This window comes from Rhinatrema bivittatum, chromosome 9, assembly GCF_901001135.1.
Source record: "Rhinatrema bivittatum chromosome 9, aRhiBiv1.1, whole genome shotgun sequence".
Classification (NCBI taxonomy): Eukaryota; Metazoa; Chordata; class Amphibia; order Gymnophiona; family Rhinatrematidae; genus Rhinatrema; species Rhinatrema bivittatum.
The window spans coordinates 149691572-149718609 of record NC_042623.1 but is presented as its reverse complement, the minus strand read 5'-3'; the positions used below and the strand labels follow the sequence as shown (position 1 = coordinate 149718609).

Genomic DNA, 27038 nt, shown 5'->3' with positions numbered 1-27038 from the left:
CTGATTATGTCGCAGATGTTATCGCAAGACCAGCAAGAAGCATAGTAGGATTTACCTAGAAGACAAGGATATAAACAGATTGGGTGGGGACCTGGTTGGAACCCAATTAAATATCTACAGGGCATGCTTAGATGAACTTTGTTTTGGGTCTTTGAGACGTTATTAATAACTTTTGGGTCTTTGAGATGTTACTAATAACTCAGAGACAGGATGGTGGGCTAGAAAAACTATTAGTCCGACCCAGCTCAACTATTCTTCTTTCAATCATTCTAGGGGCTCTGTTTACTAAAACATTTATCCCATTTTGTGCCTGTGGGAAAAGTACATAGTAAAAGTGACCTAATTTGTGACATGGTTGTGGACATGGCTACTCTCCAGAGGTGGAGATGAATTGCATGGAACTGCTTAAAGAATTTAAAATATAACTGTTGATAGGCTAATATTTGTTTCTCCGGGTCTGTGCCAGCAGGTATACTTTGGGATGTCACAGACTTGAAACCAACATCCTTTCTACAGCTCATGATAGTTTCAGATATCAGCACCATATAATGGCTGCCTGTTTCACTCCCTCCAGTTCATTGTTGGTTGTTGCGGGTTAGAGAATCGGTCCTTGCATTCACCTCAGCAATTTGAGAAGATACTGCCAGTCAGAAGCAGTACCTGAAGGGTGCTTTCCAGTTGGTGAGACCAGCCTCGGGTCACAAAGAGGAAGCAGAGCACAGCTGCTGAGGCAGGACCTGGAAGATGGGTTTGACTTCTTGACTGCTGGCAGCATTGACAGTAATTGATTTGCCTTGAGCATGACACTAGGAAGTTGATTTAGTTGTTGTTAGATCGGCACCATTAACCTCAATGGGTCTATTTACTAATGATAAGTTAGTGTGTTTTGGTAACTAGGCTCCTTAATTGGCAGGACTGACATCCTGATAGCTGGTTTTCCTTCATGGTGGGCCACGGCATCTCTAGGACAGCTGAGGCAGCAGCCATTTTTCATGCTCTGGAGAGGTCTTGCAGTGAATAGGAAGTTTTGACTCCTGTGTTTTAGACTAACATCTGCTCTATAGTAGTAGTTTTTCCATTGTGAAAAGGTTTTGATAAAGGGGTACAAGCATGAAAATAGGCTAATCCTGTAAAGAGTATTTCTGTGGTGCATGGTTGATATATTTTGGAATTGTGCTGTATTGTTTCCTCTCCAGGGAACTGTGGTTTGTTTTGCTCCACAGTTCACAGAATTGTAGAAGAGATTTCATGCATATCCCAGGGTGTTGTGTGCAGTTTCACAGCTGCTAATTTATTTTTACCCCACTCCTCATCTTGAATCTGGCCTTTAATGTAAAATGAGATAGAATAGCAATAATAAAAAGACAGAGCAGTTGTCTGAAATGGGGAGAACACCACTAGAGGGTGCTATTGCCCTGACTGTGATGCTCTTGTGCCTTTTTTGGGTGCCAAATCAGTGTGTCTGGTGTATGATGAACAAGGAACAATCTCTCTCTTATCCTCATTTGCTCATCTAATGAGATGGAAGGAGCTGGCATTAGACAATGAAAGGGGCCCAGAAGTTCAGAAAGCTTAAAATACTTTAAAATATTTGCCTGACCTGTACAGGTGTCCTCTCTATTCGCACCTTTGTTAGATTTCTCGAAATAAAATCTCTTGTTTGACAGAGTACTCTATACTTTCAAACAACCTATAAAAGCAATATTTGCTATTAATATAGGGCATGTATTACAAATTACCATCTGGACTGCTGAATCTTTACAGACTGCCCAATGAGTGTAGTTTTTCTTTTCCAGGGAAGTGGCTTGTATTCTCATGTATTACAACACCTTTAAAAGACCTCCCAGCCTTCTGAGACTTGGTGTTTTCTCCAGGCCCAATGTGTGCATTAGAGCCCCCATAGGGAAGGTACAATGAGATGGGCAAGTGTACTTTTCCTGCGCTGCTTTGCAGAAAAGTCAGGAGCCTGGCACATTTCTACTGATGTTCCAGATCGCTTTCAGAAAGCAAAAGAATGCATATTCTTAAATTTAAAAAGTAATTCTAATGAGAACCCACAATTTAATTACAGCTGATGAAGAGTTTGATGAATTGTGCTTTGAGTTCGGCCTAGAACTTGATGAAATTGTAAGTACTGCACTTTTATTCCTTTAAATATAACTTCTTTATACACAGAGAGCATCATCGTTGTTTGCAGAGCTGTCCCTTAGTATACTGATCCTGCTACAAATTTCTTGAAGACGATTGGATTTGGATTTTAGATTTAATTATTTGCCTTTTCCAAATTCGAGTGCAGGGGGAATTGTTTCCTTGCTCAGGAGGACTTACAGTCTAAGCTGTTCCTGAGGCGGTAAAGGGTGAAGTGGCTTGCCCAAGGTCACAAAGAGCATCTGGGAGTAGCAGGATTTGAACCCTGACTTCCCTGGTACTCGGCTTGCTGCACTAACCGCTAGGTTACTACTCTAACACATCTACTTCTAGCATTGTAGCAGGAGACGCTGATTCTTAGGAGCAGTTTTTTCTGGATTACATGCCTCTGACTTACTGCTTAGCGTCTGCGTTTTCATGCTGTGCACCACCGTGTCCAACATGCGGGCCAATTCAGTAAAGTCCGCGGGAGAGCAGGCGAAAGCCCACTCTCCTGGCGTGCGCACAGGCCACTCTCCTGTGCGTGCGATTCAGTATGCTAATTAGGCCCGGCGGTAAAAGGAGGCGCTAGGGACACTAGCGCGTCCCTAGCGCCTCTTTTTGGACCGGAGTGGCGGCTGTCAGCGGGTTTGACAGCAGACGCTCAATTTTACCGGTGTCGGTTCTCAAGCCTGCTGAAAGCCACGGGCTTGGAAACCGAACGCCGGCAAAATTGAGCGTCCGGTTTTTGACCCGACAGCTGTGGGCCGACTTCAAATTTTTTTTTTTTTTTTTTTTTTTACTTTTGGAAAGTTTTGGGACCTCCGACTTAATATTGCCATGATATTAAGTCGGAGGGTGCACAGAAAAGCAATTTTTTACTGCTTTTCTGTGCACTTTCCCGGTGCCCGAAGAAATTAGCGCCTGCCTTTGGGTAGGCGCTAATTTCTGAAAGCAAAATGCGTGGCTTGGCTGCACATTTTGTTTTCTGAATCGTGCGGGAATACCTAATAGGGCCATCAACATGCATTTGCATGTTGCGGGCGCTATTAGGTTCGGCGGGTTGGACACGCGTTTTCGGCCCCTTACTGAATAAGGGGTAAGGAAAAACGCGCGTCCAATGGCGGGTTAACAGTGCGCACTGTACTGTATCGGCCCGATGGTGAGGATGGAGGACTGTCTGAACATGCTGCCCTTGAGATGCTCTGAGTAGAATTTTCCGAGGTTCTGAGCACAGCAGCTAAGGTAGTCGTTTGAAAACACAGAATACGATGGTAGAGGAAAGACTTCAAGGCCCTTCTTGGCTGCCCTTTTTCCTTTCCTGGTGCAGAATCAGAGCCAATATGATCTTAGGCTTTATCTTTACCTTCTTGCCACTAGGAATCTTCTGAGCTTATCCCATGCTTGTTTGAATGGTGTTATTTTTAGAAACAGAAACATGATGGCAGAAAAATACCGTGTGGCCCATCCCTCTGCCCCTCTGTCCAATTAATTTAGCATCACTTCCTTAGAGATCCCCTGTATTTATCCCAGGCTTTCTTGAATTCAGGTACTGTTTTTGTCTCTATCCCCTCCATTGGGAGACTGTTCCATGCGTCCACCACCTCTCTATAAAGAAATATTTCCTAAAATTACTCCTGAATCTACCCTCTTTCACTCTCATCTCCTGACCCCTCATTCCTTGTACGTACCAGGATCAGTCCAGACCGCTGGGTTGTGTCTCCCTTCCAGCAGATGGAGTCAGAGAAAAAAACTGAAAGGCGCCCCCTCTTAGTCTGGTGTGTGCCACCTGCAATCCTTCAGTATTTTCTCTGACTCTAGCAGATGAGGGTGACAGAACCTGTGGTCCTGATCCTGTTTAAAAATAATAATAATATATTAATATTAGAGGGACTTTGTTTTCTTGAGAAGCTACATCAAGTTTATTGGAAAAAAAAGATGAAGTCTTAAGATTTTGTTTTTGTTTTCGGAGGTGAGTTCTCCCGAGGCTAGGCTTTGGTTGAGCTGCGGCTGGGGTGGGACGCCCTGATAGCTGTTTCACGGAGCTGCTGTGTATCCCGGTGGGCCGGTCCCTCCCCTTCACACCCTGAGAAGGAGAAATTCCTCGGGTGCCACCACCTGTGCTGCGTTTTTTGGCTCTGACATTTTTTCAATTTTCTAGCAAGCACAGGTGTCCGGGGTCTCCGGAAGGGCCATTTCACCAGTTTTTAGGCCCGGACGGACTTACCATCACGCGCCAATGCTGCGAGGCTGCAGCTGTTCTGCCTGCGGGGAGCCGGTGGTGCTGCTCTCCTGTGATGGCCTGTGTGTTAGGTGCCTTCCCAGCGGTGAAGCATTTTCTGAGCGCTCTCAGAGGTCAGGGCAGAGGTTGCATTGCCACCGAGCTCGGGTGGCCCCGTCCCCGTCTAGTGCGGGAACAGCGGCCATTTTGCCCGCACCATGAGGCAACATTGAGCTGATTGCGGGGGATGGAGAGTTTAAGCCCTGTCAGGCCAAGGATCCTGGGGCCCGCCTCCCCTTCCCATCCTGACCCCTCCCTGGGGGGGGGGGGCTTAAAGGGCCAGCCTGCTTTTTCTTCAAAATTTGTTCTTTTGATGCATAAGACATTTCTGGAGGTGGAGGGTGCTGGTTTCTCCCGGGGGAGGATGGACCGGGAGTTCTTGCCTTCGCTTGCTGCTCCGACCTCCAACCCGCCAGACCCTCCTTCGCAGGATCCCCTCCTCGTGGACGTGGATGGGGGTGTCGATGGGTCCACCCCAGTCAAGCGGGATGATCCGCGGGTCCTCAGGTTGTTTCGGAAGGAGGAACTGGATTGTTTGATGCCTCATGTTTTGGAGGAGCTCGATATTGAGGCGCCGCAGCCGGGTCCCGGGGCTGCGAAGGGGGACCCTGTTCTCTCGGGGCTTCGGGCTCCTCCTAAGGCCTTTCCGTTTCATCCCATGCTGCTCCAGCTCACTCAGCGAGAGTGGGAGACTCCCGAGGCCAGCCTTCGAGTGGGGCGAGCTATGGAAAAGCTTTACCCGTTGCCAGATGAGTCCTTGGAAGTCCTTAGAGTCCCAAAAGTGGACGCAGCTGTCACAAAGCGGACGACCATCCCGGTGGCAGGGGCTACTGCTCTTAAGGATCTTCAGGATCGTAGGCTGGAGGTCCTCCTCAAACGGATATTTGAGGTGTCTGCGCTTTGCGTTTGGGTGGCGGTGTGTAGTAGCCTCATGCAAAGGGCGACCCTTCAATTTGCTCACCACTCGATAGGCTCACCACTCAGGATTTGCCTCCAGCAGAAGCAGAACAAGCAGATCGCATGGAGGCGGCTGTGGCTTACACCGCGGATGCCTTGTATGATCTGCTTCGGGCATCTTCGCGCAATATGGCTTCGACGGTCTTGGCTAGAAGGCTTCTGTGGCTCTACAATTGGTTGGCCGATGTTTTCTCCAAGACCCAGCTAGGCAATCTTCCTTTTCGGGGATGATCTGGAAGCCCTTATTAAATCCCTCGGGGACAATAAGGTGTATAAGATGCTGGAGAATAAGCCTAGGGCCTGGCCTCCAGGTCCTTTGGGTCGGTGCATCCTCATTTTTGGGGTCAGCACAAGTTTAGGCAGGCCAGGTCTCAGGCCTTCACGTTGCGTGAACTGCCAGCAAGGTCTCAGACATGGTCTCATTCTTTTCGCGGTCGCAGGCCTTTCTGCAACGGAGGTCCTCAGGGATCTTCCGGGGCAAGTCCTCCCAATGAAGGTGTCCTGGCCCACTCCTCTGTTCCGGTGATAGGCGGCCGCCTGTCTCTTTTCTTCGAGGAGTGGGTCAAGATTACATCGGACCAGTGGGTGCTAGGCATCATCGAACACGGCTATGCATTGGTTTTTGCGAGCCCGTTGCGGGACCTGTCTTTAGTATCGCCCTGCGGGGCGCATGTAAAGCGGACAGTGGTGCTTCAAACCCTGAACCGGTTGAAAGCACTGGGAGTCATTATCCCGGTGCCCCTGGAGGAATGCAGGACTGGCAGATACTCCATATATTTCGTGGTCCCCAAGAAGGAGGGCTCCTTCCGCCCAATCTTGGATCTGAAGAAGGTGAATAAGGCACTTCGGGTTCCCCGGTTTCGCATGGAAACTCTCCGCTCAGTCATTGCAGCCGTCCACTCCAGCGAGTATTTGGCGTCTTTAGACCTGACTGAAGCTTATCTTCACATAGGGATCCGCGAACAGTATAGATGGTTTCTCCGTTTCATGTTTCTGGGCGAGCATTATTAGTTTCAGGCACTTCCATTCGGATTAGCGACAGCTCCCCGCGTCTTCACCAAAGTTATGGTAGTAGTAGCGGCGGCCCTCAGGCGGGAGGGGATTTTGGTACATCCCTATCTGGATGATTGATTGGTTCATCCGTGCGAAGTCGGAGGACCGTTGCCGGGCAGCGGTTCGCTCGGTAGTGACCTGACTCCAATCCCTTGGTTGGGTCGTCAATTTTGCCAAGAGCCAATTGGTCCTGTCTCAGGTGTTCAACTTCTTGGGGGCTCGCTTCAACACTTCGGTCGGCAAGGTCTTCCTCACGCAGGAGCGGATCGACAAGTTAACGGAGCAAATCCGACAGTTGTTGTCTCTACTGCTACCCCGGGTTTGGGATTACTTGCAAGTGCTTTGTTTTATGGCGTCTACTCTGGAATTAGTCCCTTGGGCCTTTGCTCATATGAGACCCTTGCAGAAGGCGTTACTTTCTCGTTGGGACCCAAAGTCGGAAGAGTTCCAAGTCTGTTTGCCGCTCTTGGATCCTGCCAGGTCCAGTCTTCGTTGGTGGTTGATTCCGATCCATGTACAGCGCGGGATGGATCTCGAGGAGCCCCAGTGGGTAATTGTGACGATGGATGCCAGCCTCTCCAGCTGAGGTGCGGTTTGCCAGTCGAAGGCTGCACAGGGCCGTTGGACAGGGCAGCAAGCGAAATGGTCCATAAATCGCTTGGAAACCGGGGCGGTACGTCTTACGTTGCGCAGTTTCCTTCCCTTGGTGAGCCATCGATCTGTGCAAGTATTGTCCGACAATTCGACGACAGTGGCTTACATCAATCATCAGGGAGGAACCAGGAATTGTCCAGTGGCGCTGGAAGCCGATCGCCTAATGCTCTGGGCAGAGCGCCATCTGGTCCGGCTGGCAACTTCACACATAGCCGGAGTCTACAAAGTTCAGGCGGATTTTCTCAGTCGCCAGCATCTCGATCCCGGAGAGTGGGAACTTTTATGAAGAGGCCATGCATCTCGTGACTCAGCGGTGGGGTGTTCCTCACCTGGACCTGATGGCAACTCAGAGGAATGTGAAGGCGGCGCGATTCTTCAGTCGCAGGAGAGAACACAGCGCAGAAGGGGTCGACACCTTGATCCTGCTGTGGCCTCAGAACGTTCTACTGTACGTCTTTCCTCCCTGGCAGTTGGTGGGCAAGGTCTTGCGGAGGATAGAAGCTCACACAGGCTCAGTAATTCTCATGGGTCCGGAGTGGCCACAGCAGCCATGGTTCGCGGATCTGATCAACTTAGCGGTGGGCGGTCCTCTTCGGCTCAGTCATCTACCGAATCTTCTTCGGCAAGGTCCAGTATTTTTCGATCAAGTGGATCACTTTTTTATCTAGCGGCTTGACTTATGAGAGGCGGCAGTTGAAGAAAGGTTATACGGATTCTGTTATTTCTACTCTACTACACGCGCGAAAGACATCCACCTCGCTCACCTATGTTCGAGTCTGGAAGGTTTTTGATTCTTGGTGTCGTGGGTTGAATGTGTCCCCGCGGTGTGCCTCCATTGTCAATATTCTGGCATTCTTGCAGGAGGGTCTGCAGAAGGGTCTGGCATGTAGCTCTCTCCGGGTTCAGATGGCGACCCTGGGATGTTTGCGGGGGAAGATTGATGGGATATCCCTGGCGGCTCATCTGGATGTAACGCATTTCTTGAGGGGTACGAAACATTTGAACCCTCCGGTTCGTCCAGTGTGTTCTTCTTGGAGTTTGAATCTGGTTCTTCATGGATTGAGCGGTCTTCCTTTTGAGCCTCTCAAGTGGGCCACTCTGAAAGACCTGACTCTCAAGGCGATTTTCCTGGTGGCTATCACTTCAGCAAGGCAGATATCCGAGCTTCAAGCGTTGTCCTGTAGGGAACCTTTTCTCTGAATTTCGGACTCTGGCATATCACTCAGAACGGTACCCTCCTTCCTACCGAAGGTTTTTTCTGGGTTTCACTTGAATCAGACCGTGGAGTTACCGGCTTTCATGGATTTGGATCGTGATTCTCCTCAAGTTTGCGATTTGCACAGATTAGATGTGTGGCGGATTCTGCTTCACTATTTGGAGGTAACCAATGCTTTTCGGTTGTCTGATCATCTGTTTGTCTTATGGAGTGGTCCTAAGAAAGGACAGAAGGCAACCAAGGCCACTTTTGCTTGATGGTTGAAGGAAGCCATATCTTCCACATATATCGGTCTGGGGCGCGCAATACCGGACGGTTTTAAAGCGCATTCAATCAGATCTCAGGCGGCGTCTTGGGCAAAGAGTCAATTTGTTTCCCCGCAGGAGATTTGCAGGGCGGCTACCTGGAAGCCTTTACACACTTTTTTGCTAGGCATTACCGTTTGGACGTCCGGGATCCAGAGGTCGACTGCATCGTAGCAGTGTTCTTCGAGCGGGACTCTCCAGGTCCCACCCCATTTAGGGCAGCTTGGGTACATCCCAGCAGTCTGGACTGATCCTGGTACGTACAGGGAAAGGAAACTTGGTTCTTACCTGCTAATTTTCGTTCCTATAGTACCAAGGATCTGTCCAGAGGCCCGCCCATGTAGCCTGGAAAGTCTGTTCGGTCTAGTTTATTCATTCTGCAGAATACTTTGAAGTGGACAGCATTCAAGTTGCATATGGAAATACTCCCTCCATGTATATGTTATACAGTTTTCATTAGGAACTTTTGATATAGCCATTGGTTCGTAGTTTTGAGGTTTTTATGTTGTATTTCATTCTGCTGTGGTATGGATTATACTGAAGGATTGCAGGTGGCACACACCAGACTAAGAAGGGGTACCTTTCAGTTTTTTTTTCTCTGACTCCATCTGCTGGAAGGGAGACGCAACCCAGCGGTCTGGACTGATCCTTGGTACTAAAGAACAAATTTAGCAGGTAAGAACCAATTTTCCTTTCTAGAGCCTCCTTTCCATTGAAAAAGGCTCATCTTCTGTGCATGGAGATATTTGAATGTTCTTATCATATCTCTCCTATCTCATCTTTCTTTAAGCCCATCCCTATATGCTTTAGAACATTGACCACTGATCATTTTAGTAGCCACCTTCTAGACCGACTCCAACTAGTTTTTATTATTTTGAAGGTGCAGTCTCCAGAACTGTACACAGTATTGCAAGTGAGGTCTCACCAGGGACCTCTACAGCTTCCACTAGGAGGCTGTTTAATGTATCCAGCACCCTCTCTGTGAGAAAATATTTCCATGTCACTCCTGGGCCTCTCCTGTTTGAGCCTCTTATTATCTTTTATTCTGTAACTTTGTTTCTACTGAAAAAAGCTTCTGGTGCATTCTGTCTACTTTTGAGACCAGCCTTGATAATACCACTCGTAAGCTTGCAAATTGAGAGTGGCATTCTTGAGCATGGAAGTTGCCGCTGTGGAGAACTGAAAGGAGCGTTGCACTGTTCCTGGGACCGTGAGCCATCCTTCTGGCAGCCCCACCTCCTCTGCCCATGAACTTCCTGTTTTGAAAGGAAAACTTGTGGGAAGAAGGGGGATGCTGCCAAGGGCCTTGAGGGCCGTCTGCCGGCTCCCAGTCCTGGACACAGGGTCATGTTCCACCTGGCTCTCCTCAGCAGCACCCACGTACCTTTTGATGGGGTTGGGGGGGGGGGGAGGAGGAAAGAGCAGCAGGGGTGGGGCACAAGTGTAAATGTGGGGGGGTGTAAACCAGGATTTGGGATAATTCCTGGGGGCTGTTTGAGACGGTGCTCCTCCTCCTGCCCAGTCATGCTTCTGGCAACAGGGCCCATTGGGTCAGAGAGTGCCTTGCAGTGGAGGGGGCATCAGGGGTCCCTTGGAATCGTTCCTCTGTGACTTCAGGACTTGTATTCAGGAGCTATCTGTGTGGCTGTCCTGGATGCCCTGCTAAGCCTATCTGGGTTGCTGTTCTAAGAGCACATGCTCCTTTGGTGCGGAGCTGGAGCACCGCTGGGTGATCCCTACTGCCAAATTTTGGAGAAATCAGAAATCTGCCTTCTCCTTTCATGGACGTGGTGCACTATGGTTTGTGCTGCACACCTGTAGAGAGGATTTCAGCCAACCCAATTGTACTGTATTTTACACAAATGTTTTGCTTTCTCAGCTTTTAAGCTGTCTCATTTCTGATTTGATGCTCTGGTTCTGTTCCAGACTTCTGAGAAGGACATCATCAGCAGAGAGCAAGGCGATGGGAAGGCAGATGGGGCGTCGGAAGTCATTCTCTTCAAGATCGAAGTCCCCGCTAACCGCTACGATCTTTTGTGTCTGGAAGGATTGGTGCGAGGGCTTCAGGTCTTCAAAGAACGGTATGGGAATTCTCCTGCAGTATTTACCAATCAGAGCTGGCGTTCTTGGGAATGCCGTTCTTTGTCCTTCGCTGTGATGTTTTGCTTGATGCGGTATCACCATCGGATGCTCGGTTACACTGCACATGCTAGGTTAGAGAGTTAGTTATACACTTATAAGAAATAACCGTAAGCGATAAACCGTACTTATTTAACAAAGCAGCCGCTCCTTTACGGAGGCAGCATGCATAGCTGCTGGGAGGGAATCCAAGTCATTTTGCAGTGGCGACACCTAGTGGTCAGACTAGTAGCTCACAACGGAATGGTTTCAGAAGGAGCCCCAGTGTATGACCATTGGTTGAGGACTGTTGCTACGATGGCTGGGCTCATTGCTTTGGGATGGGGGATATAAAAAGGGGAAAAGTCCATGGGTATTCACAAACGAAGCTTAATGGCACCGTAGCCCAAATGAGGCTAGTTTCCAATTGAGCTGAAAGCCAAAGGAGCAGGAGGCAACTTCCGCGTCCAAAAAAAACAGGAGCTCCTCCCGCTTCTGTTCCTTTTTTCCAACTGCTGGGACCCAAAGGCACAGAATAGCCAAGGTCTGTAAGATCCTTTTTAGGCTGTGATAGCTTTGATTAGACCGGCATGAAAATTATTCACAGATGATGTGCGTAAGCTTTCGAGACCACATAAGTCCCTTCTTTAGATGTGGCAGAAAGTAAGACCGGGTTAGCCTGCTGTAAACAGAGCTGCTGACTTTGGGGTTTTATTTTTTCCAAATCAGATTAACAAAATTGAGTGAGAACTACTATAAGTCAATTTGAGCTTCGTTTTTTTTGGCTCTGTTATGGGACCAGAGGTTGGAAACAGAAAAGTTTAGTTTTTATGATATGGGGCGTGACTTGGCCTTACTACTCAGCAATGATTTATGGGGCAAAACACTTTACATTTCAGTTAAGGACATGGATTGTCACGTATTTAATTTGTCTCACTTAAGATTACGTTTTTAGTATGCATGGGGTGGGAAGTATTCACCCTAAAATGAAATAGCCTTATTTTAAATAGCATTTCCTGTTCATACCCCAGATCAGTCCAGACAAATGGGTTTATGCATCCCTACCAGCAGATGGAGGCAGAGAAAACTTTGAGGCACTGCTACATATCTGAGGGTGCCACCTGCAGCCCTCAGTATTTCTGTCTCCAGCAGATTGTAGAGGTGCAAACCTGCAGTCTGTTAGTTAAATTAAAATAAGATTAGTTTAGGATTAGAGAAAAGAGAAGATCTGAGGTCGAGCTCCCAGAGGTGTTAGGTTCTTTCGTGGGCCATCCTCTCTGGTTGAGCAGGGAGTTGTAAATCCCTGGCCAGACTTGATGCCAGGGGTCCTGGTTCACTCGCTCCACCTGAGGTCCTGTCACCCAAACTGACCGGCTGCATTGTCCTGGAACTTCCAGAAACAGGAAAGTAGTATTTTCATTTGCTTTTACTGTTTTGTGTAGTTCAGCAGGCTGTTTCTTTAAGAACGTAACTTAAAAAAAAAAAAAAAGCTCAGAAGCTGTGAGGCCTGTTTATTTTTTCTCCGATGGTGCGCCTGAAGTTTGTGTCGGCTCAGCGTTGGTGTGAGGAGGAAACCGCGCAGTTGGGGCTGTTTTTCATCACCTGAAGCTGGGACAATGGCGGCGGCTTTATTTTCTCCTGCTCAAGGTTATTTTTAGCCACGAGCCGCATTGTGCATGATGCTTTCCTGCGCTCAGCAGGAGACAGCCTGTCGGGCCTGTGGGGGGAGGAGCTCTTGCCTCAATGCGGCCCTTCTCTGCCCTTCCTTTGTCTCCGGAGGCGATGGAGCCTTGGCAAAAGGATCAGGGGGCAGACGCTGCAGGTCCTGTGCAGGAAGCCACGGGGGTGTCGGTGTGTGACAGAGACAGCGGCTATTTTGGCGCCACATGGCAGGAGCCCTGACATGGATGGGGAAGGCAGGGACTCCCCTCCCCCACTTTCTCCTGTGCATCAGGGGCCTGGAGGAGGGGAAGATGTGCCAGCGGACACAGGGGAGGACCTGGTGCCCATGGAGCAGGGAGACCATTCCGGATTTTCCACAGATTTTGTTTTATTAATGCATGAGGCCTATCTCGCCAGGCAGGAGCTGGTGGCGAAGAGGCCAGCTTTTCAGATGATCCAAGGCAAAGCTAAGAAGGCTTGGTCTCAGGCGCCTCCCAGGATGGCAGGCATTTTGCGTCTGTTGGGTCTGGATTGATCGTGAGGGGAGGATCTTTCCTCTGGTGATTCTGATGGCACTGATTCGCAGGGCGGCAATCCGCAGAACCCGCAGGTGGACCAGGGCTCTGGTCAGTGCATGGATCTGGTGATGGACAAGGTCCCTCTGGCAGAAGGGGATGACCCGAGGGTGGTCAGCTTATTCCGCAAGGAGGAATTTTGGCCTTTCATCCCTTAGGTTCTGGAGGAGCTGGGGATTAAGGTTGCACAGGAGGATTCTGACAACGAAGGGGTAAACCCAGTGTTGGAGGGATTGCATGGACCTCCGAGGGCATTCCCTTTGCCAAAGCAGATAAAGAAGCTGACCAGGAATGGGGTTTTCCAGAAGCTGGTTTGAAGGTGGCCAGGGCTATGGCCAAGGTGTATCCCCTGCCAGAGGACCCGTTAGAGCTGTGGAAACTGCTGAAAGTGGATGTGGCGGTGTTGGCGGTCACAAAGAAAATGATGAATCCTGTGGCAGGGTCGGTGGCCTGAAGGATGCCCAGGACCGGAAGCTGGAGATCCTGTTGAACAGCCTGTTTGAAGTCTCAGCTCTGAGCCTTATTTTTTTTTTTTTAATTTTAACAATTTTTATTGATGCATGTAAGATGAGGTACAACAACAACCATGAAATACAGAAAATGAATTAATGCATCACAATTTTATAGCCCCCTACTACCCATTCCACCCTAACCCCCCCCCCCCTGCAAATCCTCTGCTAGATACATCCACAACAAAAGAGGTAAGGTCCAGCCCTCACTAGTATCGCTAGCAATAACGTAATGTGCACGTAATGGTTCAAGCAAGCAAAATAGAAAGAAACATCAGATATGGAAATGATAACATTGAGTCCAAGCCCAACCTAGTAGGAGTATATCCAAAATGTGCAAGGATACCCTGAGGCGAGCAAGAAAAGTATAACAGTCCTGTCCGGGTATAACATATATGGTATTCATGATTGAGAGACAGAAGTCCAGGAAACCCTCCATTGCAAATAGGGATTCCAAATCTGATGAAAGGATTTCAACCGCTCATGCTTCTCCGCTGTAAGTTTATACAGGGTACAGAGATGGTCCACCCTCCTTTGCACCGCTGCCAGTGATACGCCGGTTTGTGCCTTCCATTGTCTTGCAATCTCAAGTCGTGCCGCTATGCACACTTGGGCACAGAAGCCTGCCGTTGCCTTAGAAGCGTCCCGGTCAAAGTCATTCAGCAGTGCGCCCTCAACTGCTAAACAGATCGGGCATCCAAGCACCTCTGTTAACCAACATTCCACTTTCCTCCAGAGTGGTGTTATGCAATCCCCAGCCCACCACATATGTAAAAACGTTCCCGGTATATCACAACCTCTCCAGCATTTCCCATCATGGCCCGGCAACATTTTCCCCAGTCTGTCCGGTGTCAGGTACCAGCGGTACAGAAGTTTGTAGCTATTTTCTACTAACAGGGCGGACACGGAAGCTTTGCTAACACACAAAAAAATACGATCCCATTCTTGCGTAGTTATATCCCGTTGAAGATCTGCACTCCAGGCCAGAACATGACCAGTACCAGCCAGAATCCTGGAATTTAATAACTTATAGATCTTGGAGAGCAACCCCCTCGTTCTATGTGGATGAGAGCAATACCCTTCAAATAAGGTTTTCCCTCGAGATAAATCCGCTAGCACACCATTAGTGGTACAAAAATGTGCTAGTTGATGATAAGCCAGAAATTCATTGGCCGGCAAACCTAGGGTGTCCTGAAGGGAGGCAAAAGAGAGCAAGTTATCTCCCCCCCATACATGTTCCAACCGAGTAATGGATCTGGCTTTCCAGGCATGGAATGCTGATAGGGGAATACCAGGGTCAAAGGTCTTATTGTGGTATAGACTAGTTAGGTGGAAATATCTCTTAGAGCCCACTAATTTTGTCTTCCATTTATCCCATATAGCTAGCGTGTGTAAGGTAGTAGGCAACAGAGCTTTATGTTCTTTCCATGTGGCACGTGGTTGCCAAGGCATGGCATCCAGCCGCATTCCGGGAACCCTATCTTGCTCAATAAGGACCCAATGTTTAGTGTCAGGCCTCCCATGCCATTCAATAAGAGGTCTAACTTGTCCCGCAACAAAGTACCACTGAAAATTAGGTACACTGAGACCCCCTTCCAGTTTGGTTTGGTACAACACCTGTCTCCTAATCCTCGGTGGGCGCCTGTTCCAAATAAAACTGAAGATACGCCTCTGCCAGAGTTTTAAAGCCGCATTAGGAACAGCAATAGGTAGAGACTGAAATAAGTAAAGAAGTTTTGGTAAAACGGTCATTTTTATAGTAGCTATACGGCCCAACCAGGATATAGGCAAACGATGCCACTTATCCAGGTCAAAAAAGATTTTCTTTATGAGAGGCGGATAGTTACAGCTAAAAAGATCTTTAGGGTGGCTAGGCAGATAGATACCCAAATATTTGAGTTTACAGTGTGCCCAGCGAAACGGATGTAAAGGCTGTAGAAAGTCCACAGTAGCTGCAGCACAAGTGACATTCAAAATTTCCGACTTCTCCCAGTTAACTTTATAACCTGAGGCCTCGCTATAACTTCGGATCTCCCTCTCGATTTCTAGGAGCGAAGCATGGGGGTCCTTAACAGTAAAGATAATGTCATCTGCAAAGAGACATAGTTTATGCATAAGGCCACCGGCAGATATCCCTTGTATATTTAAATTATTCCGTATATTAATAGCTAAAGGCTCGAGAAAAATCGCAAAAAGTATAGGCGAAAGAGGACACCCTTGCCGTGTTCCCCTCCCCACTTCAAAGCATTCGGAGTACCCCCCATTTATTTTTAGACAAGCTTTGGGACGATCATATAGTTTGAGTAGCCATTCACAGAAATACGGGCCAAACCCCATTTTCTTCAACACCCCGAACAGAAACGGCCAGTGCACCATGTCGAAGGCCTTCTCTGCATCCATAGAGAGGAAGAGCACTTCGCCAGATTGTTCATGAGAGAGCCATAACATATTAACCAATTTACGTATGTTATCACCAGCCATTCTCCCATGGATGAACCCTGCCTGATCTTGGTGAATTAGACCAGTGATGTATGTATTCATACGTCCCGCTAGTATTTTCGCCAGTATCTTAAGGTCTAGATTTATCAAGGATATGGGACGATATGATCCGCAGACCGTAGGGTCTCTCCCAGGCTTGGGAAGCACTGTTATTCCCGCCAAATTCGCCTGAGGTCCTAGGGAAACGCCCATTCTTAGCGAGTTATAAACTTTTTGTAAATGTGCAACAACGTATGGGCCAAAAAGTTTATAAAATTTGGCCGTCAACCCATCTGGCCCCGGGGATTTCCCTACCTTCAAATCGTGTATGCTCTCTAAAATTTCTGCTACTGTAATCTCGGCATCTAAAGCAGCCTGGGCTTCCTCAGGAAGACACGGTAACGGGACGGCAGCCAAATAATCGTCCACCTTATCTTGGGTGATAAGTGCATTTGGGGCATATAAATGAGAATAAAATTCTAAAAAGCGTTGGCGAATGTCTGTATTGTTGGTTAGAATGCGGTCCTTGTCCGCTTTGATCTTGGCTATGTTATTTTGATATTGTACGTGTTTTAACTTGTTAGCCAATTGCTTCCCTGCTTTATTGCTGCCCTCAAAGAAGGCCTGATTCGCTAAAGCCATTTGGTGAGCTATCTGTTTGGATTCCAACCTAGTTAGGTCCTCCCTAGCCTTTGTAAGTTGTAACCAAATCTTTCCAGAACCTTCAGCCTGATGCCTTTGGGATAGTTGTTTTATATTGTCTCTCAATGCCTGTGCAGCTTTTACCTCTTGTTTTTTAACAAATGATCCACGGGAAATCAGAAGACCCCGGACATAAGCCTTGAAGGCCTCCCAGACCATAGGAGCATCAACTTCACCCCCCCCATTAGCGTGAAAGTAGCATTTTATATTATCAATGAGGACTTTACAAAAATCCTCATCCCTCAGCAACGATTCATTTAAACGCCAAAAGCGTACTCCAGCATCATAACCCCGTAAGGTAACCTCTACTACCACAGCTGCGTGGTCCGACCACACGATCGGGTGTATATCTGATGTGAGGATATGATGAAACAACCCCTTATCAGCTAAGATATAATCGGTTCTGGAATATGAGAAATGCGATGTAGAGTAAAACGTATACGACCTAGAGGTAGGATGATGCACCCTCCAGACATCAAGAAGTTGCCATGTGTCTACCAAAGCTTGTAGTTTCACTCTCTGCTTACCCGAGGTCGACACATAACCCTTTGATGCATCAATCTGGGGCGAGCGAACGGTGTTAAAATCCCCGCCAAGTAATAAGTACCCCCTACTGTGCAACAAAAGGAGAGCGTTCAGTTGTTCAAAGAACAGTCCTTGTTCCTTATTGGGAGCATAGATGTTCACGAGCGTATATTCCACCCCATCTATCTTAATCACGAGAAATAAATAACGACCCATAGGATCTCTAATGCAGGATTGATGTTCAAAGACCACATGTGGGCCCATTAATATTCCCACCCCTGCATACTTAGCATTCTTAGAGCTAGGTGCGTAATATTGGTAAGGATAACCTGGGGATGCCATTAACGACTCGTATCTGGCCCTCAGGTGCGTCTCCTGAAGGAAAACAACGTCCGCCTTCAAATGGCCCAATTCCTTATATAACAATCGCCTCTTATATGGAGTATTCAGCCCTTTAACATTGATAGAGGCTAAACGTATGTTAACCATGATATCTGCCCAACCCCTCCATGCCCATCATCCCGGCGAAGCAGCCACTCCCACCTACAGCACGAATTTCCACGTCCCCACCCTCTGACCATGCGCCCACCATTATTGCAATTATACGCTAGCAGTGATAAGCTTATCCCCCCCCTGCCCCGAACCCCAACCCCCCCCTCCCCCCCCCCCCCCCTCCCGTCCCCTTTACTGGATCTACCCACACTCCCCCATAGATCCATACCTATTATGCCTGTGGAGGAAGAAGATAACAAACTGCACTCCCCCTTCCCAAAAACAGTCCTAGAAAAATGAACAAACCACTGTAAGACTGTAGAAACCTGTGAAATACATAGAAACCTTATAAACAGCTGAACTGGCGAACTTCGGCATGCTTTAGCGCAGAACCATAGTCAACACAAAGAAATAGGCAACCCACACTAAGGGCTCTATCTTTGCTTCTCAGGTTGCCCCCTCAGTGTGCTTGGCAGAGTCGGAATGCCGTTTCAGCCTGCTGTTTCGTGAAGTGGCCCTCTGCCACCGTGGGGGTTGCCCCTGCTGATTAGGCTTGTGGGAAGAAGCTCCTGCTGCCACAGATGGATTAAAACCCTTATCTTTCAAAAAGGTCGCCGCCTCCTGAACCGTGGGTGCCTGACACGTCTTCCCTTCCCAGGTAAAGATAAGTCCAAACGGATGCATCCAGCGGTACTTAATGTTCTCCCGTCGGAGGTACTGTGTAACCTCCCGAAACTCAAATCTGCTCTGGAGCGTTGCCTGGGAGAGATCAGCATATACGGAGATCTCCTGGGTCTCCCACACCCATTTTTGCTGTTTTCTCGCTGCCGCAGCAATTCTTTCCTTTTGCGAGTAGTTGTGGAAGCAGACAATTATGTCCCTTGGAACATTAGCTCTGGGGGGGCGCAGCGCCCGGTGTGCTCTGTCTATCTTGATGTCCTCCAGCGCTGGTGATTCCGCTTGACCGCCTGAAGATAGTAAATAAGAGCAAAATCTGGTAACTAGTAGCTCACAGTCAGAATTATCATTATTTTCTGTAAAACCCCGGAAACGGAGGTTCCCCCGTCGCGCTCTATTTTCCAAGTCGGCCATTTTGGCCCGCATGGTCGCAGTTTCTCCCTGCAGCTCAGTGCACAGCTCCTGTAGCTGTTTGGTGGTCTCCGCCTGTTCCTCCATCCGGCATTCCTGCTCATCTACGCGCCGTCCCATCGCATTGAGCTCCTCATGGAAATCATCCATCAGCTCCCGTATGTCCTTTTTATAACTTTTTAAATCGGCGCGGATGCTGCAAAACCAGTCCCGAAAATCAGAACGGGTAGGTGCCTCAGCAGAGGTAACATTAAATTCGTCACCGCTGTCCGTAGGCTCCAACTGCCCGTCCATCGCCGCTGTCTGTGCCTGGGCCTCCGCCTCCCCCGCCTTCTTATACGAGAAGCAATGGAAGTCCACAGATTTTTTCTTCGTGGCCATCGCCGAAGTTAGTCGCCAGCAAATGCTTCAATTCTATCACTCAATTATGCTGATAAGCGGCCGTTTGTCACGCTAAAGATAGCTTTTTGAGGGAAGGTGATCGGGAGCCCGTAAGTTAAGCAGCCAGCTTCTTGGCTGACGTCACTTCCTCCAGCTCTGAGCCTTATTGCTGTAGTCTGCGCTAGTCTAATACAGAGGGCCTGTTTTGTGCTGGGTCCAGAACACGCAGGAAAAGGCAGCGGAAACCACTGCAGAGCCTGGCCAGGATGCTCGATTGGAAGCAGGGGTGGGCCTATGTGGCCGATGCCTTCTATGATATGCTTCACACTTTGGCTAGAAATATGGTGTCCCTTCTGTGGCTACGTAATTGGTTGGCGGAAGTTTGGTCAAAGGTGCAGCTTTGTAATCTCCCCTTCAAAGGAAGGTTATTGTTTGTTTGGGGAGGATTTAGAGAAGTTTATGAAGCATTTGGCAGATTCTAAAGGGAATAGGTTACCCAAAGATAGGGGAACTAAGAAGTCCTTCCCGCCTCGCACTCGCTTCTATGAATTGAGGAGATTTCGCTCCAGCAGAGGTTCTTCAGGCTCTACGCAGAAGCAGGGTTCAGGATGGCAGCATTCCTTTTGAGGGACCCCTAGACCAGCCAGAGAGAGTTCCAGACAGGGCACTGGAAGTGCAAAGCCCATCCAATGAAGGAGCCTGGACCACTCCTCCATGGTGGCAGTCGGAGGAAGATTATCCTGGTTTTATGAGGAGGGAACCAGAATCACTTTGGACCAGTGGATGTTGGAATATAAGGGAAGGCTACGCTTTAGAAGTTTCTCCAACGCCCCCCAAAGATGCCTTTGTGGTGTCCCGTTGCACTACGCCTGGCAAGCGGGCAGTGGTGCGGGGCACTCTGCTGCGGCTGCAACGATTGGAAGCCATCCTCCTGGTGCTACAAGAGGAACACAGTCAGGGAAGGTATTCCATGTACTTCGTGGTTCCCAAGAAGGAAGGCTCGTTTCGGCCCATTCTGGATCTGCAAAGGGTCAACACAGCATTGCGGGTGCCACATTTTCAGTTGGAAACATTAGACTGTGATTGCAGCGGTGTGCAAAATGGAGTTTCTGGCCTCCTTGGATCTTACGGAATCATATTTCCACATTCCCATCAGAGCAGACCATTGGACGTTTCTACGCTTCACGGTGCTAGGGGACCATTTTCAGTTTCGAGCTCTTCCCTTCGGGCTAGCTACTGCTCCGAGAACATTCACAAAGGTGATGGTGGTAGTGGTGCCGGCCCTCAGAAGAGAAGGGATACTGGTGCATCCATACCTGAATAATTGGCTCATTCAAGCGAAGTCTGAGATGGAGTGTCTCTGTTCCATTCAGCAAGTGACAGAGCGCCTGGAGTCCCTGGGCTGGGTGATAAACCAGGCAAAGAGCCATCTGGAATCATCCCAGTCCTTGGATTATCTGGGAGCATGATTCGACACCCCCCCCCCCCCCCCCCCATTAGGCAAGGTGTTTCTTACCCCAGAAAGGGTGCTCAAGTTGCAGTAGCAAGTGGTTCGGCTAAGGTCTGGAATTATCTTCAGGTGCTAGGGTCCATGGCTTCTGCACTCGATTTGGTGCCATGGGTGTTTGCGCACATGCGTCCACTTCAGAAGGCACTCCTGTCCCGTTGGAATCCAATGTCTGAGGAGTCTCAGCTGCTGTTATTGCTCCAAGAGGAATCCAGGTCCTGTCTCTCATGGTGGCTGTCACGGTCCAATTTAGAGAAGGGAGTGGATTTGGAGGTTCCAGACTGGGTGGTAGTGACCACAGATGCCAGACTGAGCAGTTAGGGAGCGATATGTCAAGGATCTACTGCACAAGAGCAGTGGTCTCAGATAGAAGCGTCCTGGCCAATCAACCATCTGGAAACAAGGGCGGTCTGGAGGGCGCTGTTCTGTCTTCCTCGGATTCAGGCATGGGCGGTAAGTGGGTTCTCGGACCACACGATAACTGTGGCCTATATCAATCGACAGGGCAGAACGAAGAGTCGCTTGGTGGTTCAGGAGGTTCACAAACTCTTTGCCTGGATGGAACTTCATCTAATAGCACTTGCAGCCTCTCACATGGCAGGGGTGGACAATGTGCAGGTGGATTATTTCAGCAGACAACTGCTGGACCCAGGAGAATGGGAGCTGTCAGCGGAGGCCTTTGTGCTCATTTGGCGCAGGTGGGGTGATCACCAGTTCGAACTCATGGTAATGAGGAAAAATGCCAAGGTGACCAAGTTTTACAGCCACCGAAGGGAGTTCAGCTCCGCTGGGATCAACACCCTAGTTCAGCCATGGCCAGAAAGGCTCCTGCTAAATCTCTTTCCTCTGTGACCACTCATAGATCGGGTGTTGCATTGCATCAAGCGGCATCAGGGACAAGTGATCCTGGTAGCACCGGAGTGACTGCACTGTCCGTGGTTTGCAGATCTGGTTCAGCTAGTGGTAGACTGGCCTGTTCGATTAAGCCACCCGAGGGGAGTGCTGCATCAGGGACCTATCTTGTCGGAGCAGGCGGATCGCTTCTGTCTAGAGGCTTGGCTTTTGAGAGGCAACATTTCCACGGTGATTACTACTACTCTTCAGACTAGAAGATCCTCCACTTCTTTGGCATATATCAGAGTCTGGAGAGTGTTTCAATCCTGGTGTGGGGCCCATGATGCTGATCCTTTGCAAGCGAACATTGCACAGGTCTTGGCCTTTTTGCAGGAGGGCTTGTCAAAGGGTTTGGCCTATAATTCTCTCCGAGTCCAGGTGGTAGCCTTGGGTTGTTTCAGAGGGAGGTTGCAGGGAAGACCCTTAGCATCTCATTCCAACATTGTGCGTTTTCTGAAAGGAGCGAAGCATTTGCATCCTCCAGTCCATAGACTTTGTCATTCCTGGAATCTCAATTTGGTCCTAAGAGTACTGGGTGGTCCTCCCTTCGAACATTTGTGAAGGACTTCTTTGAAGGATCTTACCCTGAAGGTGATGTTCTTGGTGGCGATTTGCTCGGCTAGGTGGATTTCTGAGTTCCAAGCCTTATTGTGCACAGGGCCTTTTTTAAAATTTCTGATGATGGGGTCTCGTTGCAGGCAGTTCCTTCTTTTTTGCCCAAGGTAGTGTCGTCATTTCACCTTAGCCAGATGGTGGAGTTGCTGGGGTTTTCTCACCTGAAGCCCGATTCGCCCCATTCTGGATGTGCATTGAGTTCTCCTCAGATATCTTAAGGTGACCAATGGATTTCGGTGCTCAGACCATCTTTTTGTGCTATTCAGTGGACCAAAGAAAGGTTGCAAAGTAAATAAGAGTATGATTGCCCGTTGGTTGAAGGAGGTGATGGTTTCGGCTCATATTAGTAAAGGTTGGTCAATCCCTGAGGGATTGCTTGTGCATTCTACTAGGGCACAGGCAGCCTCCCGGCTGGAGTGTCAGTTGGTAGCACCGCAGGAGATTTGTTGGGCGGCAACTTGGTCCTCTTTGCACATTTTTACCAGGCATTACAGTTTGAATATCAGGGCCCCAGAGGAGGGCTCCTTTGAGAGTGTACTGCATGCAGGTCTTTCAGGATCCCACCCAGGTTAGAGGGACTTGGGTACATCCCACTTGTCTGGACTGATCTAGGATATGAACAGGAGAGGAAAATTTGTTCTTACCTGCTAATTTTCATTCCGGGGGGGGGGGGATATGATAGAGGTCTTTAAAATAATGAGAGGTCTTGAATGAGTAGATGTGAATCGGTTATTTACACTTTCGGATAATAGAAGGACTAGGGGGCATTCCATGAAGTTAGCAAGTAGCACATTTAAGACTAATCGGAGAAAACTCTTTTTCACTCAGCTCACAACTAAGCTCTGGAATTTGTTGCCAGAGGATGTGGTTAGTGCAGTTAGTGTAGCTGGGTTCAAAAAAGGATTGGATAAGTTCTTGGAGGAGAAGTCCATTACCTGCTATTAATTAAGCTGACTTAGGGAATGGCCTCTGCTATTATTGGCATCAATAGCATGGGATCTTCTTGGCGTTTGGGTACTTGCCAGGTTCTTATGGCCTGGATTGGCCTCTGTCGGAAACAGGATGCTGGGCTTGATGGACCCTTGGTCTGACCCAGTATGGCAATTTGTTATGTTCTTATGGAATACCACAAATCAGTCCAGAATCCCGGCCCATTATAATGCTTTTCGAAAGACCTCTCCTGATTCTGGACACTCCTGATAATGCAGACTTAAATTGTGTGCTGCAGAATAATATTGTATATAGTTTTCACTTGTCTGAGACTCAAAATTCTTTTTCTTGCAACTTGTGCCCCAGCTTTTTTAGAGGAAGAGATCCTAGAAGTTGGGGTTAGAGGGACTGCAGGTGGTGCACTCTGTTATGCAGCAGTGCCTCAAAGTTGTGTTCTCTGCCTCCATCTGCTGGTAGGGATGCATAAACCCACTTGTCTGGACTGATCTGGGGTATTCCAGGAACGAAAATTAGCAGGTAAGAAACAATTTTCCTTTCTTGTTTTAGTTGCACAGCCCAGGAAAGTTTCCTCAAAATAACTTTTCCTTAACACTTTTCATGTTGGGCTATTTTTCTTTCTGGATTTGCTATGGGGATTTTGTTTCCATGGCTGTAAAAATGCCTCTTGTGTCATATTTTAGGATAGATGCACCAAGATACAAGAGGATTACACCAGCGAATGGACTGCCCGAGAGGTTAATAGTCACTGAAGAGGTAGAAATGACTGAATGGACTTAGCTGAATTCAGAATTGCAGTCTTTTTCTGCTGTACTAAATCTGTTATCTAATTAATGGCAAAGTGTTCCCTGGTCTGCTTGTAAGGGAGACCACCTGCAAGAATTTGTAAGTTGAATCATTTCTGTTTGAGCAAAGGGGACACAACCTTCCTTAAAATCTTGATTATGAATTTGTATAGTCTCCTTCTCACAATACGTGCAATGGAGAATAAATTGGGAAGAGTCTTGCCGAGCCAGCTATTTCCAAGTCTTTCAGCCACACTCTTCTGCTTGCCTTGTCCTGTCACTTGGAAGAAGCACACACAAAAGCCATTGTCACTGTTACTAGTTACTAAGAGACTGCTTCTTGCAGACTGCCGAAGTTCGTCCCCATGCAGTGGCTGCAGTCCTTCGCAACATAAAATTCACTCCGGAGCGCTACGAGAGCTTCATTGAACTGCAAGAGAAATTGCATCAGAACATCTGCAGGTAAGTTCTTAAAGCTCTGGGGTAGAATTTGCATATTGCAAAGAGGCCTAGGGGACCCCCATAGCCAGGTGGGGTTTCAGGATATCCACAATGAATATGCATGACATAAAATTTGCATACAATGGAAACTCAGTATATGCAAATTTATCTTGTGTATTCATTGTGGATATCCTGAAAACCCGACTGGCTGTGGGGTCCCCAGGACAGGGTTGGGAAGCCCTGGCCTAGAAAATTACAGCCAACCTGTTGTGGATCAATGAACAGATGGCGTAGAGCAGCGGTTCTCAACCTGTGGGTCGCGACCCCTTTGGGGGTCGAATGACGATTTGCTAGGGGTCACCTAAGAGATCATCGGAAATATGGGTTTTTTGTCGCTCCTCGAGTCACTCCCTCCCCTCACCGGATGCAGTAAAAAAGTTCATTCTGTGCTCCCTCGCTCCCCGATTGGCCGGTGCTGGGCAAAAGGGGCTTGCCGAAGCAAGCCCCTTTTGCCCAGCACCGGCCAATCGGGCAGTGCGCCTTCGCTCCTCGAGTCACTCCCTCCTGCTGTAAAAGTTGGAATGCGTTGGAAGAGGGGTAGTCTTATACGGCGAGTATATCCCAAACTCTATATTTTAACTGTAAAAGTTGGGGGTCGTCTTATACGCCGGAAAATACGGTATATACAGTACAGTTACTTAGGCCTATGAACGAAAATAATTTTACGGTTGGGGTCGCCACATAGTGGGGAATTGTATTAAAAGGGTCGCAGAACTATAAAGGTTGAGAACCGCTGGTGTAGAGCCAGTAGCTGTGGAGAAAAATGTTTTTATTAAGTCCTACAAATAATATAATAATAATAGGGCATACCTTATGGAGAAAGAGAGTCAGAGTGCTATGCAAAGCACCTGGATAAAACTCTCTCGCAAATGATTTTACTAAATAATAAGACATATAGGATTCACACTTGTGCATTTCCATCCTCTAAACTAGGGTACACAATTGTCAAAATTTCGATGATTGGCTTTTTGCTGTAAACAATCTGGATGGCCATATGTTAATTTGCTCTCACTCTGCACGTAAATTAATCCTCGCTTTGTATGCAAATGTTACCTATGCACCTGAAGTGCCAGCACAACCTTGATGATTCTAAACATAACTTCTGTCAACCTGTGGTCTAGTTCTTTTTTCTGCGAATACATCATTTTCTATCTAACATCTCCCCTTTTGCGGCATCTGCCTGTCCAGCAAAAACAAAGCACAAAACTGAAGCAAAAATGCTGTAGAATCTGCTACCAATTATAAAGCTACTTATGATCAAGAATCAAAAACCTTAGGAGAACAAGACTAATGGCTTTCTGTGTAACATATCAAAAAGTGTTTCACTGTTTCTTCACCGCTCTTTATCACAAGTCGGGCCTGCAGCAGGTCTGCGAACACCCACTTTGAACCGACTGATCACTTCCAGCCACATTACACAATTTTTAAGGGATGCTGGTGGTAAAATGTAGATTTCAAAACCTCTAAAAGAGAAAACTTGTTATCCTAGTGTTGCTGTCGCTAGGCTGTATTTTTAAAATTTATTTATTTTTATTTATTTAGGTTTTTTATGTACCGGCATTCGTGATACAATCACATCATGCTGGTTTACATCTGAACAGGGGTGTACAATAACTTCAAACTGTAACTTAAGTGCAGAGAAAAACAGTTACAAATAACAAGGCATATTGAACTGGGCGAAGAGAGACATGAAAGGAAAGAATAACTTTTTCAAATGCTTTCAAAAAATGTTTTCATTTGACAATTTCAAATGAAAACGGAGTATCAGATTGCACTGGTTGACCCGGAGGTAACAGGAAAGGTTATGCCATTGAAGCGGCAGATTAGAGCAGCGCCTCAACCACCTTAAGATTCATCTGTTCCTTAGCCTCATTTTACATATCTTTTGCTGCTGCAGCATAGTTGTGAGCTAGTATTGGTGACTGTCAGACAGGTGCCAGGTTTGCCAGCATGCACAATATTAAAATCTTTATTAACTACCAAGGATTTCAGACTAATCGACCACATACATGAGGAGGCTGAAAAAGATAAGGTAACAATCCCAGCAAGCAAATGGAGCCTCTAATTTGTCATATATGTTTGCCTTGACTAGACCGTATGCGCTGAGGCGCAGGGACTGTCTTATGTGTACTTGTACAGCGCTGCACACGTCTTATAGCACTACAGAAATAAGTAATAGTGGCAAAGTATTTTGAATCGGTGCTTGGACTTTCTAGAACTAATAGAGATTTTGACAAAAGATCTGTAGTTTTTACTTGAACATCTTACAAACCTTTTTTAAAGACAGCAAAAGGGAGGAAAAGTGTCCTTACACAGAGGAAGTCTGGAGGATATGAACCGTACTAATTGTCATTTTTTTCCACTCTCTTGTTGATTGGCAGGAAGAGATCACTAGTTTCTGTTGGTACCCATGACCTGGACACCATCTCTGGCCCATTCACCTATAGAGCAAGACCTCCTCCTCAGATTAAGTTCAAGCCGCTCAACCAGACCAAGGAATTCACAGCTTCAGAGCTCATGGACTTGTACAGGGTAAACTGGACTTGGTTTCTCTAGTTTCTAAATTCCATAGCAGTAATACTGAAGCTGGAGTAACTCAGGTGCTGGGGCTCATTTCAGCCACTTAGTTCTTTATACCTGAGGCAATTGCACAGGCCGGCAGGT

General features: G+C 47.8%; 1 protein-coding gene across 1 annotated transcript in view; it reads left to right on the top strand.

Annotated features, from left to right (window-relative positions):
- Positions 1 to 27038, top strand: part of LOC115099578 (phenylalanine--tRNA ligase beta subunit-like) — a 67004-nt gene that overhangs the window by 3792 nt on the left and 36174 nt on the right. The window contains exons 2-6 of the mRNA XM_029617310.1: positions 2072 to 2127; positions 10520 to 10674; positions 23772 to 23844; positions 24220 to 24335; positions 26756 to 26906. Of these exons, the coding sequence (XP_029473170.1) occupies positions 2072 to 2127; positions 10520 to 10674; positions 23772 to 23844; positions 24220 to 24335; positions 26756 to 26906 (551 nt within the window). The remainder of the gene's footprint in view (positions 1 to 2071; positions 2128 to 10519; positions 10675 to 23771; positions 23845 to 24219; positions 24336 to 26755; positions 26907 to 27038) is intronic.